The 16,155-nt window shown below is 44.1% G+C and overlaps 1 protein-coding gene across 2 annotated transcripts in view; it reads left to right on the top strand.

Annotated features, from left to right (window-relative positions):
• rsrc1 (arginine/serine-rich coiled-coil 1) overlaps positions 1-16,155 on the top strand; it is a 193,465-nt gene that overhangs the window by 158,507 nt on the left and 18,803 nt on the right. For both annotated transcript variants that reach the window (XM_065000175.1, XM_065000176.1), the window contains exon 7: positions 3,461-3,529. In XM_065000175.1, the coding sequence (XP_064856247.1) occupies positions 3,461-3,529 (69 nt within the window). The remainder of the gene's footprint in view (positions 1-3,460; positions 3,530-16,155) is intronic.

A 16,155-nucleotide genomic window follows, 5' to 3' on the forward strand; every position in this document is an offset into this window, starting at 1 on the left:
GGAGATATGTCTCCAGAAGCTGGAGTGATTTTTGCAATTCTTTCCAGGCATTGGCAGCAGAGAACTGTAAGGAAAGGTGGCCAAAGCAGGTGTTGGCTTTGGGGATGACCAGTGAAATATACCTGCTGGAGTGCATGCAAATGGGTGGATGTTGCTATGGTGACCAGTGAGCTGAGATAAGGCGGGGCTTTACCTAGCAACGACTTATAGATGACCTGGAGCCAGTGGCGAAGAATATGTAGCGAGGGCCAGCCGATGAGAGCATACAGGTAGCAGTGGTGGCTGGTATATGGGGCTTTGGTGACAAAACAGATGGCACTGTGATAGACTGCATCCAGTTTGCTGAGTAGAGTGTTGGAGGCTATTTTGTAAATGACATCGTCGAGGATCAGAAGTCAGTTTTACGAGGGTATGATTGGCAGCATGAGTGAAGGATGCTTTGTTGGGAAATAGGAAGCTGATTCTAGATTTAATCTTGGATTGGAGATGCTTAATGTGAGTCTGGAAGGATTGTTTACAGTCTAACCAGACACCTAGGTATTTGTAGTTGTCCACATATTCTAAGTCAGAACCGTCCAGAGTGGTGATGCTGGTCAGACGGGCGGGTGCGGGCACCAATCGGTTTAGTTTTACTAGCATTTTAAAGCAGTTGGAGGCCAAGGAAGGAGTGTTGTATGGCATTGAAGGAGGTTTGTTAACATAGTGTCCATAGAGTGAGTAACCGTCTTAATAACGGTAACCTCCAACCTCACACACACAAAACCTATTTTCCTGTGTGTCTGTCTCTAATACGTGCATACAACAAACATGCTTCTCTATCACACACACGTGTCTTCCTCGCATAAACCAGAATAAGAACAGACTGATTTGAATCCCCCTCTCATATACCTAGAATCCACTTCCTCTACTTACTACACCGTTAAAAATATGTTATAGCCAACGCTGTTTATTGTTCGCCATAATGAAATGCTTAAGAGAAATTGATGCGCCGAGACACAACATTTGAGTGGGCTGCCGCATCTCTCTCAGGCAATTCATCAGCGATGACTCGGTTCCTTCACTCGGGCGATTTCCCCCAATAATGAAGATGTTAGCCGAGATTAAAAAAGATAGTGCCGAGAATGGCAGGGCTATCAATACGGCCTGTAAATTAATTACGTTTCTGTTGCAGTATATCATTTATTTCAAAGCATTAACGTCTCCGAGGGGCCATTGGGCTTTATTGCTATCTTACTAGTTGATGAGTGAACGGTGTAAAATTGAGTCTGCAATAACATTACACTTAATGAGTTTAAACTTTTCCAAAACAGAGAGGGGAGAGGAGAACACTGTACTCGAGAACTAATTTGAAATGAATGTGGGTGTACTGTGTTTGTTTGTGAGTGCATACAGTATGTGGAAGTAGAGCGAACAGGTCTTTGTGTGACTGCATATGGATGGACTAGGGGTGTGTTTGCGCCCGCGTGCTAGTGTGTTTACACACACCGATGCACGCCATAAGTTGTGCCCTCTCCCTGTGACTCCTCGGCTGCCGTTTTTGTTTAATAATTGCCGTAGACAAAACGGCTGTCACACTAGTGCCACGGCTGCTTAACTCAACAGCCACAGTCTGATGTGACTGACGTTCTGCCTCTTTAGCACAATGACTTAGCTCCAAATGGCTTCTAACTTCCCTAATCCCGCCAAGCTACCACCTCCCTTCCATCACCACTAGCCACGGAGTGAGACAGATAAAAGAGGTGAAAAAAGACTGAAAGAAGTGAGACAGTGAAGAGTGATTTGTCATTTATTTTCTGTTTCCCCCCTCCAGCCCTTTACTTGGTTCTCTTATCCTTCTGCTTTGCACACTTTCTCCCTGTTTCTGTTTCTCTCTCTTCTCTCTCTCTGTCTCTGTCTCTCTCTGTCTCTGTCTCTCTCTGTCTCTCTCTGTCTCTCTCTGTCTCTCTCTGTCTCTCTCTGTCTCTCTCTCTGTCTCTGTCTCTCTCTCTGTCTCTGTCTCTCTCTCTGTCTCTCTCTCTGTCTCTCTCCCTGTCTCTCTCCCTGTCTCTCTCCCTGTCTCTCTCTGTCTCTCTCTGTCTCTCTCTGTCTCTCTCTCTGTCTCGCTCTCTGTCTCTCTCTGTCTCTCCAGTATACTGCTCGGGGCGATAGCACAAAATCAAACTGTTTATCAATCTCTCATCTCCGCTCTGCCTCCAGGGGATCCTGCCCCCACAAACAATGAAAGTCGGGCCTCACAACGGAGCCAGATCCTATTTAATTACATCAATAAGGAGAGCTACTGGAAAACATTAGTAAAACCTTAATACAAGCTTACCACGCCACTGTTATATAGCCAGCACACTGGTAATGTACACTCATAAACAACAGCGTACACACGGCCAGATATACGCAATATGAATAGATTATGGGGAATATCTCTCAGCAAATAGAGAACAATATTGGCAGTATATCTCTTCGTCTATTAGAGACTCCAGTTCATCGTTGCCTTCCTAACAATTCTGTGATGGGGACTTTGATTAAATTTGGTCATAATAAAACAAAGTGTTGGGGATGGCAGAAGTCTTTCACTTCATTTACACTTCATTCTGTCTTGGCTGGAAGGAGGGGATGAGAATTGTGGGCTCTGTTGAAATCCAATTGTGATTATATGTGTAATTGCAGCTCGGGGAGCCCCGGGGCCTACAGAGCTATGTAGCGACGCCGGGTCTATGTTTCATTCAAATCATCATCGAGGAACGGAGAGACCAAGAGAGAATAATACAAAAAAATGCCATGCAGGCCCCGCCTGCTGCATCCAATCCCGTCCTCCTCCTCTTCTCTGGCTGGATTAGCCGCAGCTCGTTAGCGTGCTAAAATGTAATAATGCAAACATCAGGTGGAATTGGGCCGGCTCCATTATCAGCCTACAAGATGGATGATGTGCATGGGGCGCCACACAAGGGGGCCGGAGGGGCAAGGGGGCTGCAATTTAGATTCAATAAACTAGCAAACCAAGAGGCCCCCCCAGATCTGATTTATCTCTTACTCTACAGCCAGTCGCTTTTTCTGAGCTGATTTCCCATTACTACGCTGGGAGAACAATTCATTGGGATAATGCGCAGGCCAAAAGCAGAGCCTGGGTGGCCCCTGAGACCGTAAGAAACCAGATCGGGGAGATGGATTAATAGGTTTAAGAGGAACGATAAGCAATTAAATCTAAGGCCCGAGTTCAGTTATTAAATTCAAGAGTGAGATATTAAACCTAAAGAGTTAGGTGGGTTCTTCAACATAAGACTAAGCTAGCTAGGTCTCTATATTAAAAGTGAGAGAGGTTATCGTGTTTATCGGGTTAGGGAACAACAGAGAAAACAACACTTGATACAAATACACTGCTCAGCGACGTGTGCTGGTTATGTTGTTGCTACAAGAGATAAAGAAATGTGCTATTTGCTCTGCTCATGAGGGTTTCTTTCTCTTCCAGCTAAAACCGATGAGGTGCTGAAAGCCAAGGAGAGGAAGGACGAGGAGGCCAAGAAGATGAAGTTGGAAGGTGAGCCTGGTCAATGTCATCAGTTTAGTAGTGGAGGTGGTTCGTGTACACATAATCAATGTTCCCTAAAACAAAAATGTGGCACTGAGCAAATTTCAGAACACTGACCCTGTACCCACTGTAAGTTACAGTTTTAACAGTGGCCAAGTAGGTTATTGTGGCTATTTGAACATAATGTAGGCCTTCCAGAGTGGCCTACCATTAAAAACAATGGAGAAAATGCATCCCTTAAAATTTTAACATGGAAATAGCGGTTCTATCATGCAGCCTACAGTAGCAGCCAATGTGTGGCGTTCAATATAGGCCTACATTTCTTCTTTTTTTTTTACATACAGGGCTTGACACTAACCTGTTTATACACCTGTACTTCAGACAAGGAGGTGACTGAAAATGTGAAAATGTGAAAATGAAACCACTTTACAAAAGAAAATGCATTATTATTCCCATACCATTATTACAGAGAATCAGACAAATTATGCTACCCTCTGCCTATTGGCTACTTAGCATATCCAAGCCTGTTTCAAAATAAAACACTGCCCCTTTAAGACAAAAAAAAGCTCTTTACCTGACTTGCTTTTCAAAGATGTCTAGAACGGTACACGTTTTATGCTCTTGTAGGAAGCAATCAATCTCTTATTACTGACTACAAATGATCTTTAACTGGGCTAATAACTCACTAACTAGCAAAGGATATGAACAAAATGTGCACACGTGGCTACATGCAGCTCTCGCTTTGATCTCAAAACAAGTTCATCTACTCATGACCACAGCTGTAAACACAGTCCAGTTCAAAGTAAATGGCACAGATCCAAATATGACAATGGTCTATTTGCATACAGGCCTACTGCATCTCTACTTGGTTATGCTGCACATGTCTGTGTAGAGTACGGGCTGAGCTCTGCGCAATAGAATCCTACTCCGATGCGTTCAGTCTATAACAAAATCTTTTGCATAGTTTTTGTTCCGGTATGTTGTGTTGAAAGTGGCTAATATTGCGTTGATTTTATCACTATTGCCACAGTAAAGGGATACATTGATAGTGTTAACTAACTAGGAGAAAACTAGAAAGTTGAAGTTCAATCTAGTGCTTCTCTCCGTGGGCTGATATTTCTTCTGCGCGCTGCGGGGCAGTCCCTGAGGAACTGCGTGGCACTGCCCGCGCATGCGCACAGTTTAGAGGGAACATTGCCCATAATGCTCTATGTAACATCAATACATACTGGGTTTGTGTAGCTGAGTGGTGGTGACAGACGGATGGGCAGGCAGATGGGCAAGCAGACAGACGTGCTGGCGTACAGGCAGAAAGACAGACAGGCTGAACAGTGAGCAATTGGCCAACTTCTTCAGTCTTCACTTACAGTGCCTTCAGAAACTATTCACACCCCTTGACTTTTTCCACATTTTGTTGTTACAAAGTGGGATTAAAATGGATTTCATTGTCATTTTTTTGTCAACGAGCTACACAAAATAGTCTGTCAAATTGGAAGAAAAATCTGAACATTTGTAAAAAAATATATATTAAAAAATTATAATAAATAATAATAATAAACAGTTTTACACTAATATATCTTGATTAGGAAAGTATTCAACCCCAGCACGTTACAATCACCTTTGGCAGCAATTACAGCCGTGAGTCTTTCCAGGTAAATCTCTTAAGAGCTTTCCACACCTGGATTGTGAAACATTTGCCCATTATTCTTTTCAAAATTCTTCAAGTCCTGTCAAATTGGTTGTTGATACTTGCTAGACAACCATTTTCAGGGCTTGCCTTATATTTTCAAGCAGATTTAAGTCAAAACTGTAACTTGGCCACTCAGGAACATTCACTGTCTTCTTGGTAAGTAACTCCAGTGTAGATTTGGCCTTGTGTTATAGGTTATTGACCTGCTGAAAGGTGAATTAATCTTCCAGTGTCTGGTGGAAAGCAAACTGAACCAGGTTTCATCTAGGAAAACACCATGCTGCCACGTTGTGCTGTCTTATGTCTCTCTTTATGTAGTGTTGTGGTGTCTGTCTTGTTGTGATGTGTGTGTTGTCCTACTGTATGTTTTTATTTTTAATCCCAGCCCCCGTCCCTGCAGGAGGCCTTTTGCCTTTTGGTAAGCCGTCATTGTAAATTTATTTATTTTATTTTACCTTTATTTAACCAGGCAAGTCAGTTAAGAACAAATTCTTATTTTCAATGACGGCCTAGGAACAGCGGGTTAACTGCCTGTTCAGGGGCAGAACGACAGATTTGTACCTTGTCAGCTCGGGGTTTGAACTTGCAACCTTCCGGTTACTAGTCCAACGCTAAATAAAAAAGAATTTGTTCTTAACTGACTTGCCTAATTAAATAAAGGTTTAATAAAATAAATACAAAATCACCCGGCGAGTGAACACGCTTTTTTAGATCAGTTCAGATCAGAGCGTCGCAGGTGCACATTTGTTGTTATTCTTTGCTAGTTAGCAAGTTATTAGCCCAGTTATAGATAAGTATAGTACCGCAATGGGTAGTTACTGCTTCCTACAAGAGCACAAAACGTGTAGGCTACATTTCAATTAGTCTTTGAAAAAAACAGTCAGGTATAAAGCTTATGTCTATTTCGAGACCGGCTTGAATATGCAAATAAGCCAATAGGCAGAAGGGTCGCCTACATCGTCTAAGTCTCTGTATGGTAATAATGATACATTTTATTTTGTAAAGTGGTTTCTTGCATCATACAACACAATGCAATTTACACTCACCTATTTGGCCCATGGTGTATTAAAATCATTAATTCATGTCAAGCCCTTCATAATGTAAAAAACATTTTTAAAAGTTGAATACAATGTAGGCCTGCATTGAACACCTCATATAAGCTACTGGAGGATATATCATAGCAATCAAAAGCTATTTCCATTTGAAAATGTTATGGGATTTGCTCCATTGGTTTTGTTGGTAGGCTTACATTATGCTCAAATAGCCACACAAGCCTTTTGTGTACTGTCTAAAACTGTAAGGGTACAACCTCAGTGATCACTATAAATGCGCTGGGAGTTGCACTGAATTTGCACAAAATTCTTGCAAGTTTCAGGTTTCCGCTCACTAGACCAAACATTTGCTCACTGTACCCAGAGTATTTGAGGGAACATTGCCCATAACATGATGCAACCACCACTATGCTTGAAAATATGGAGAGTGGGAATGAGTAATATGTTTGTGGCAAATCCAATACAACACTTTGTATTCAGGACAAAAAGGGAATTGCTTTGCCAAATTTTTTCCAGCAATACTTTAGTGCAAATAAGATGCATTTAAAAATATATATTTGTAGTCTGTACAGGCTTCCTTCTTTTCACTCGGTCAATTAGGTTAGTATTGTGGAGTAACTACAATGTTGTTAATCCATCCTCAGTTTTCTCCTATCACAGACATTAAACTGTGTAACTGTTTTAAAATCACAATTGGCCTCATGGTGAAGCCCTGAGCGGTTACCTTGAACGGTTTCCTGAACTTATTTAGGCTTGCCATAACAAAGGGTTTGAATACTTATTGACTCAAGACATTTCAGCTTTTCATTTGTAATTCATTTGTAAAATTTTCAAAAAACTAAATTCAACTTTGACTTTATGGAGTATTGTGTGTAGGCCAGTAACATAACATCTCAATTGAATCCATTTTAGATTCAGGCTGTAACACCACAAAATGTTGAAAAGTCGAGGGGTGTGAATACTTTCTGAAGGCTACAAATGAGATTTGCCATACATTTGTGATAGGAACCTGTTACTTAAAACAACCTAAACTCACATTGGACATGGTTAAACACTCCAGCTCCCCCTTTTCACAGCATATAGCACGAACTGTTGTGACAGCTGAAATATGCATAGAATAACATACATTAGTAGATATGGATAGTAGAAAAGTGCTAGGATACACAGGCAGTACATTTGTCGTTTCAGCCTTTACCTCCCTCCTCGATTCCTCCCGTTCTTACACACAGTGTGTGTACTGCTGCAAGGGGGTCCGCTGCCAAATCTCATTATATATACTGTGTATATACAGTACCAGTCAAACGTTTGGACACGCCTACTCATTCCAGGGTTTCTCTTTATTTTTGCTATTTTCTACATTGTAGAATAATAGTGGACATCAAAACTATGAAATAACACGTATGGAATCATCTAGTAACCAAAAAAGTGTAAAACCAACCAAAAAATAACATTTATTTTATATTTTATATTCTTCAAAGTAGCCACCCTTTGTCTAGATGACAGCTTTGCACAGTCTTGGCATTCTCTCAACCAGCTTCATGAGATAGTCACCTGAAATGCATTTCAATTAACAGGTGTTAATTTGTGGAATTTCTGTCCTTAATGTGTTTGAGCCAATCAGTTGTGTTGTGACAAAGTACGGGTGGTATACAGAAGATAGCCCTATTTGGTAAAATACCAAGTCCATATTATGGCAAGAACAGCTTAAATAAGCAAGGAGAAATGACAGTCCATCAATACTTTTAAGACATGAAGGTCAGTCAATATGGAACATTTCTTCAATCGTTGAAAGTTTCTTCAAGTGCAGTTGCAAAAACCATCAAGCACTATGAAGAAACTGGCTATCATGAGAACTACCACAGGAAAGGAAGACCCAGAGTTACCTCTGCTGCAGAGGATAAGTTCATTACAGTGAACTGCACCTCAGATTGCAGCACAAATAAATGCTTCACAGAGTTAGAGTAACAGACACATCTCAACATCAACTGTCCAGAAGAGACTGCATGAATCAGGCCTTCATGGTCAATGGTCATTCATGGTTCCCTGATGAATTTTCTATCACAGAAGGGGTCCCCGGCCCCAAAAATTTTGAGAACCCCTGACATAGGGAATAAGGTGCCATTTGGGAAGCAGACAGCATTTCAACAGACATTTTCAAGTAAAGTCAGGAGACATTTGCTATGGAGCAACAAAAAGTGCTAGCGGTAAAACAAAAAAAAGGCTTCACATGGGATAATGAAAATAAGTCAGTCCTGTCCTGGTGTTGGCCTGAAATGAATGACAAAATGTCAGGGTGCAGGTGGTAATGGCTTTGTGTATGTGCGTGTTTGTGCTTCCATCCATGTACGTGTGCGGACGTAGCTAGAATTGAATTAATTTGATTTCGTACATACCTACCTATACAATGTCTTTCAGAAACAAGGCATTTCATGGCTTTACACCACACACACATACTGAAAACTTCCAGATTGCTGAAGACGTTCAGTGTTATTATTGTCGAGTTGTGGTACATGACATGTTACTAGTGTCTTTACTTGGCTATGTGTTGCACCACGTCCATCCTGGAGAGTAATTCAAGGGGTTTGGTAACAGAGTGGGAAACTGTGCATGACCTTTAAAGTTTGGTGACCTTTTAGCCAAATGAAAGCCCGGTCATCAGAAATTAATTAGCCCTGCAGACCTACTCTGGTCTTTCCTCCGTTGGCAGCGAGGACATAAATTAAATCGCTCTCTCTGTTTCGCTCAATTTTTGGTCTGTCATTTTCTCATTCTATTTTTCATTTCTATTGCTGCGCCGTCCCTCTCCTCCCTCTCCTTCCCCATCTCTCTCTCTCTCAGTGGAGACATTGGCAAAGTGTTGAGTAAGTGTGTGGCTCCAGGCTACGGTGCCGAGCTCCCAGTCAAGTAGGTTTCTTAAGCAGAGTTCACGCTGTAATCTCGCCTTTTTTCGAATCAATTGACTCCTTCCCCCACCCCCCAGCTCAAAGCCACTTCATTCCTCTCTCAAACTGTTCCTGTTTTATTAAGTAACGCGCTGTGCCCACATAGCGCTGCGAGGCTTTGTTTTTGTTTTTTTCCTGGTCCTCTTTGGGAGACCGGACCGAAATAGTCGGGTGCAAAAACAGCTCATCAAAACGCCTCCGCCAACCCAACAGCTGCTTTGGCTCTGACCACGAAGACCGAGAGCTGGCGTCACATGGTAGGCCCCGCCCACTGGCGTCCGGCACCCAGCCCAGCTTCTCAATAGCCAACTGAATGGAAGATGTGGGCCCAGCGCTTATTAAATGCTGTGTCACCGGGGTCTTCCATGCACTCCCGCAGGAGCTCCTACAGATCAGCCCCGACAAGAACGTTACTGCTTGAACCGTTAAGAAGAACAAAATGAAACCAAACGAGATGACGAGAACAGCCACCTACACTACACAAATAGATTTACAAGTCCGACAGTAGTGGTACTAATCGAAACCATTCTTGATTCATGTGGATGCTGTGATATGCACACTATTATTATACCGCAGTACACACTGACTGCCCCTGAGCAAAGTGGGTTTTATCAAGAAGGCATCCAGATCAATACTTAACAAAGCATTCTCAACTTGAAAGGGCTGTTATTTTTATGTCTCTTGTCTGTTTAAGGGAAATAGTAGAGTTGGAAAATGTAACTTTGGAAGAGACAACCACTAGCTATGTACACTACATGGCCAAAAGTATGTGGACACCTGCTCGTTGAACATCTCATTCCAAATTCATGGGCATTGATGTGGAGTTTGTCCCCCGTTCGCTGCTATTAACGTCCTCCACTCTTCTGGGAAGGCTTTCCACTAGAAGTTGGAACATTGTTGCGGGGACTTGCTTCCATTCAGCCACAAAAGCATTAGTAAGGTTGTGCACTGATGTTTGGCGATTAGGCCTGGCTCTCAGTCGACGTTCCAATTCATCCCAAAGGTGTTCGATGGGGTTTAGATCAGGGCTCAGTGTAGGCCGGTCAAGTTATTCCACACCGATTTCGACAAACCATTTCTGTATGGACCTTGCTTTGTGCACAAGGCCATTTTCATTCTGAAACAGGAAAGGGCCTTCCCCAAACCGTTGCCACAAAGTTGGAAGCACAGAATTGTCTAGAATGTCATTATGCTGTAGAATTAAGATTTCCCTTCACTGGAACTAAGGGGTTTAGCTCGATCCATAAAAAACATCCCCAGACCATTAGTCCTCCTCCACCAAACTTTACAGTTGGCACTGGGGCAGGTAGCGTTCTCCTGGCATCCGCCAAACCCAGATTGGTCTGTCAGACTTCCAAATGGTGAAGCATGATTCATCACTCCAGAGAACGCATTTCCACTGCTCGTGTCCAATGGGGGCGAGCTTTACACGACTCCAGCCGACGCTTGGCATTGCACATGGTGATCTTAGTTTCGGCCATTCAAACCCATTTCATAAAGCTCCCGACCCACAGTTCTTGTGCTGATGTTGCTTCAAAAGACAGTTTGGAACTCAGTTGTGAGTGTTGCAACCAAGGACAGACGATTTTTGCACGATACGCGCTTCAGCACTCGGCGGTCCCGTTGTGTGAGCTTGTGTGTCCTACCACTTTGTGCCTGAGCCGTTGTTGCTCCTAGACGTTTCCACTTCACAATAACAGCACTTACAGTTGACCAGGGCAGCTCTAGCAGGGCTGAAATTTGATGAACTGACTTGTTGGAAAGGTGACATCCTATGATGGTGGCACGTTGAAAGTCACTGAACTTTTCAGTACGGTCCATTCTACAGCCAATGTTTGTCTATGGAGATTGCATGGCTATGTGCTCAATTGTATACACCTGTCAGCAACGGGTGTGGCTGAAATAGCAGAATCCACTCATTTTAAGGCGTGTCCACATACTTTTGGCCATGTAGTATATGTCTGCTGTATGTATTGCTGCCCTGACTTTTGGTTTTAGCTATGGAGTGTGATGCTACACACTAATACCAGGGTTCAGGCCAGTCTGACTCTGTCAGATGTAATGGCTGTGGTCGTCAAACCCAGTGCTCACACTCAAAAAAGTGAATGTATGTTTCATAATGAGAGCGATCAGATCTTTCCACAGTATTTCCCCACCACTAGCCCTCCTTGGTGAAGATTTGAAAAGGTGCAGATGAATCAGGTGTGCATGTGTGTGGCAGAGAGAGATCAAAACCGGGGCTCATTAGACTGTTAATTCCCCTTCTTTTCACATGTGCAGTTGTTCAGAGGAGCAGGTGACAGGCTATAACATCATGCAGTCAATATGGAAATTAGTGTCAAATGCTTAATAACCTCAGCCATTCCCACGCACAGCCATGCCTGTTCAAAGGCATTGTGAATCCTGTGTGTGACTGCAGGATGTTATAAAGGCTAGTTTGTTTTCCTGTGGTTTATATCTCATATGCTGATGGTATGACGGTAAGGTATTTGAGTCATATGAACTTCTGTCCCTATCATCACAAACCGCTGGCAGATTGGAAGATCATATATTTTAATGAGAAGTTCAATAGCTTTTTAACCCATCTCATTAGAAGGAATATATACTATGGGCTTGCTCTTTTGGCATTAAAACGAAATAACTGTTTGTTTAATTATGCGGTGTGTACGATGGGTCACGGGTTGGGGTGTGTACCTATCTGTGTGTGTCTGTGTTCTGGAGTTAGATGGCGATTAAATATTCAGAGGGGTTTGCTCCCCTTCTCCCCGACCCTGCTGCGGCCATTAACACATCATCACCATATAACTAGCTCTGTTGTCAAATCACCAGCCCCATGCTAAAGAGGCAAATGTATGGTCTTAATCTCTGGCCTGGCCGTAGAACAGAAAAAAGCGAAGTAACAAGGGAGTGACTGGGAGAGAAAATGGCCAAACCAACAGAGATGCCTTTTCTTTTCACCTTCTCCTGGAGAGGAGAACATAGTACCCACATGGAGAAACGGTCGTACATTTAGTGTTCTAACGTTACACCTAGCTTGAATTAGAGTGCTGGTTAGTGGTTAGCCTTGCCTTCGTCTCTGGTAGTAGGCCAATCTATCTGCATTAATTTGCAATGTTTGAATTCATATTTTGTTGAAGTCAAACGGTGTGATTCTGCCCCATTTTAATCATGTGTAACATCCTAATGTTTTCGCTAACCTACCATTTTATTACACCGCACGTAAAAGTGGGCGTGCATACGGGCCACATGCGCTATCACGTCTTATAATAAATTATGGGCTCCGTATTCTAATTAAAAATAATAATTAGGCTGCTGGATAACAAACTCCTAATCTTCATGTGCCTCAATTTGTATCTTTGGTTGTAATACAAATTTTTAAAATCAGGAAATGAGAGGAAAGTGAGAGTGAGATTGGACGGACGTTGGACGCTTTAATGTAATCTTCCTGCAAATCAAATTATTTGACCTCGAAAGCCTAACAATACAAACTCCTACCGGACTGCTGTTAAATATTTAGCATGCGCCCTGTCATGAATACAAATGGGGCGCAAATTAGAATCTACAGGCGTCTGACCCCCCTATCACACCCGGGGAGCACTGGGGCTCTTGCTGCTTTAAATGTTTTAATTACCGGGCGGGCAGGAGGATCCTGCTGCAGCAGCACTTGAAGGACAAGCAGAGATATTCAGCACCTGGTAAACATCGGTGTTCCTGTGTCGATTATCTCTCTGCATCAAGTGTAATGTGGGAGATGCGCTGATGATGAGACACGGTGAATAACGTCAACGAATTGTCATGCACTTGTCATTTGGCCTAATGCCATGTTGCTACTGTAGGCTATACAATGGTGGGTACATTTTCCTATGAGGCTCTTCTTCCCGTAATTTCTAGGGTATCTTCTTGATGCTCCGAGAAAGCATCCTGTAATTTCTATTGTGGCTTTGACAGAATATCATTCACAGTGATTTTGATGTAAGAAAATCTGGTTTGTATTGACCTGCTATCGATCCCGGGGTGGACTCATCACTTGTCGTTTAGCGGCAGTGCTTTGCGATGGATCACCTTATTTGGTTGTTTATATGTTCAATATCAATACAATAAGGTATTGACCATGTTGAGGAATATTACACTGACAGTTCACCCGGTATGGCGTTTGTTTGATTCTTGGATTAAAAAGGTGAATGAATACTGCCTTATTTGGAGTGGCCAATAATTTACGCATTTATAGGCTACAGTAGATGTAAACGTTGTAAATGCTGACTTTACAGAAACAACTGACTTTACAATATCGTCGTCCATGTAGGACTATTAGCCTACTTATTCCACCGACATTTTTGTCTCTCTTAATGATGTTTGATTTGGAGTCGAATTGGTGTCCACCAGTCGATTCAACGTCCTTTTATTTTCTTCCCCCTCCCCATTCAGTTTTGCTGTTGGGCAACCCCGCATTGAAATGATTAGTTATGCCTGGCTTGTAAGCAGTTAATCAGAGTTATGGACCCTGGGGAAATACATTTGGCAGAAAATCAGTGTGAGAAGATTTAATTATCACGCGAGACCTTTTCCCTCAGCTGGCCCAGTGAACCCCAGAAACTCCCGCGCTGCTGCAGCCAAATGTGCGCGGACGCCAGCCTTCTCCCAATTTGTTCCCGCGCTCAGTGATAAGCCAAGCAATTACTGCTTTATTGATTTTTCATCACCGCAAATTTAAAGTAGATTTTTTTTTTCACTCTTTGAAAAGCCATGGTGTGTGATTAAGTGAGGCCCCTTTATACCCCCTCCATCCTTCCCTCTGAGGTTAAGGGGAAAAGTGGATCCGCGTGGCAAATTCTAATAACCCCGGGTCGACCCCTGTTGTTGTCGGATAATGTGATGCCACACGGCTTTCTCAGTGTGGGACACCCGGGGACGCAACCAAACGTCAGTGCATGGAGGGGTATCAACCGAAATGTTTAACTTGCCCTGTGAAGCAAAAATGGAAGCAGCCCGCCAATACCTTTAGTAGTGTCCTATTAGCCCACATTATCCAGATGTTGCGCGCGTGCCTCTGCTGTGCACAGCACAGGTCAAGTGGATGGATGATTGGCAGCACCCTTTCACCCGTGTTGATCACTAATCGTTTTACGGGTCACCCTTATCAATTACCCCGTTGTCTGTGGAGTCTGTGGAGTGATGAACCTTCCTTCATATATTTACATTTACATTTAAGTCATTTAGCAGACGCTCTTATCCAGAGCGACTTACAAATTGGTGCGTTCACCTTAAGACATCCAGTGGAACAGCCACTTTACAATAGTGCATCTAAATCTTTTAAGGGCGGGGGGGAGGTGAGAAGGATTACTTTATCCTATCCTAGATATTCCTGAAAGAGGTGGGGTTTCAGGTGTCTCCGGAAGGTGGTGATTGACTCCGCTGTCCTGGCGTAGTGAGGGAGTTTGTTCCACCATTGGGGGCCAGAGCAGCGAACAGTTTTGACTGGGCTGCGCGGGAACTGTACTTCCTCAGTGGTAGGGAGGCGAGCAGGCCAGAGGTGGATGAACGCAGTGCCCTTGTTTGGGTGTAGGGCCTGATCAGAGCCTGGAGGTACTGAGGTGCCGTTCCCCTCACAGCTCCGTAGGCAAGCACCATGGTCTTGTAGCGGATGCGAGCTTCAACTGGAAGCCAGTGGAGAGAGCGGAGGAGCGGGGTGACGTGAGAGAACTTGGGAAGGTTGAACACCAGACGGGCTGCGGCGTTCTGGATGAGTTGTAGGGGTTTAATGGCACAGGCAGGGAGCCCAGCCAACAGCGAGTTGCAGTAATCCAGACGGGAGATGACAAGTGCCTGGATTAGGACCTGCGCTGCTTCCTGTGTGAGGCAGGGTCGTACTCTGCGGATGTTGTAGAGCATGAACCTACAAGAACGGGCCACCGCCTTGATGTTAGTTGAGAACGACAGGGTGTTGTCCAGGATCACGCCAAGGTTCTTAGCGCTCTGGGAGGAGGACACAATGGAGTTGTCAACCGTGATGGCGAGATCATGGAATGGGCAGTCCTTCCCGGGAGGAAGAGCAGCTCCGTCTTGCCGAGGTTCAGCTTGAGGTGGTGATCCGTCATCCACACTGATATGTCTGCCAGACATGCAGAGATGCGATTCGCCACCTGGTCATCAGAAGGGGGAAAGGAGAAGATTAATTGTGTGTCGTCTGCATAGCAATGATAGGAGAGACCATGTGAGGTTATGACAGAGCCAAGTGACTTGGTGTATAGCGAGAATAGGAGAGGGCCTAGAACAGAGCCCTGGGGACGCCAGTGGTGAGAGCGCGTGGTGAGGAGACAGATTCTCGCCACGCCACCTGGTAGGAGCGACCTGTCAGGTAGGACGCAATCCAAGCGTGGGCCGCGCCGGAGATGCCCAACTCGGAGAGGATGGAGAGGAGGATCTGATGGTTCACAGTATCGAAGGCAGCCGATAGGTCTAGAAGGATGAGAGCAGAGGAGAGAGAGTTAGCTTTAGCAGTGCGGAGGGCCTCCGTGATACAGAGAAGAGCAGTCTCAGTTGAATGACTAGTCTTGAAACCTGACTGATTTGGATCAAGAAGGTCATTCTGAGAGAGATAGCGGGAGAGCTGGCCAAGGACGGCACGTTCAAGAGTTTTGGAGAGAAAATAAAGAAGGGATACTGGTCTGTAGTTGTTGACATCGGAGGGATCGAGTGTAGGTTTTTCAGAAGGGGTGCAACTCTCGCTCTCTTGAAGACAGAAGGGACGTAGCCAGCGGTCAGGGATGAGTTGATGAGCGAGGTGAGGTAAGGGAGAAGGTCTCCGGAAATGGTCTGGAGAAGAGAGGAGGGAATAGGGTCAAGCGGGCAGGTTGTTGGGCGGCCGGCCGTCACAAGACGCGAGATTTCATCTGGAGAGAGAGGGGAGAAAGAGGTCAGAGCACAGGGTAGGGCAGTGTGAGCAGAACCAGC

Source organism: Oncorhynchus nerka, linkage group LG14 (genome assembly GCF_034236695.1).
Source record: "Oncorhynchus nerka isolate Pitt River linkage group LG14, Oner_Uvic_2.0, whole genome shotgun sequence".
NCBI lineage: Eukaryota > Metazoa > Chordata > Actinopteri > Salmoniformes > Salmonidae > Oncorhynchus > Oncorhynchus nerka.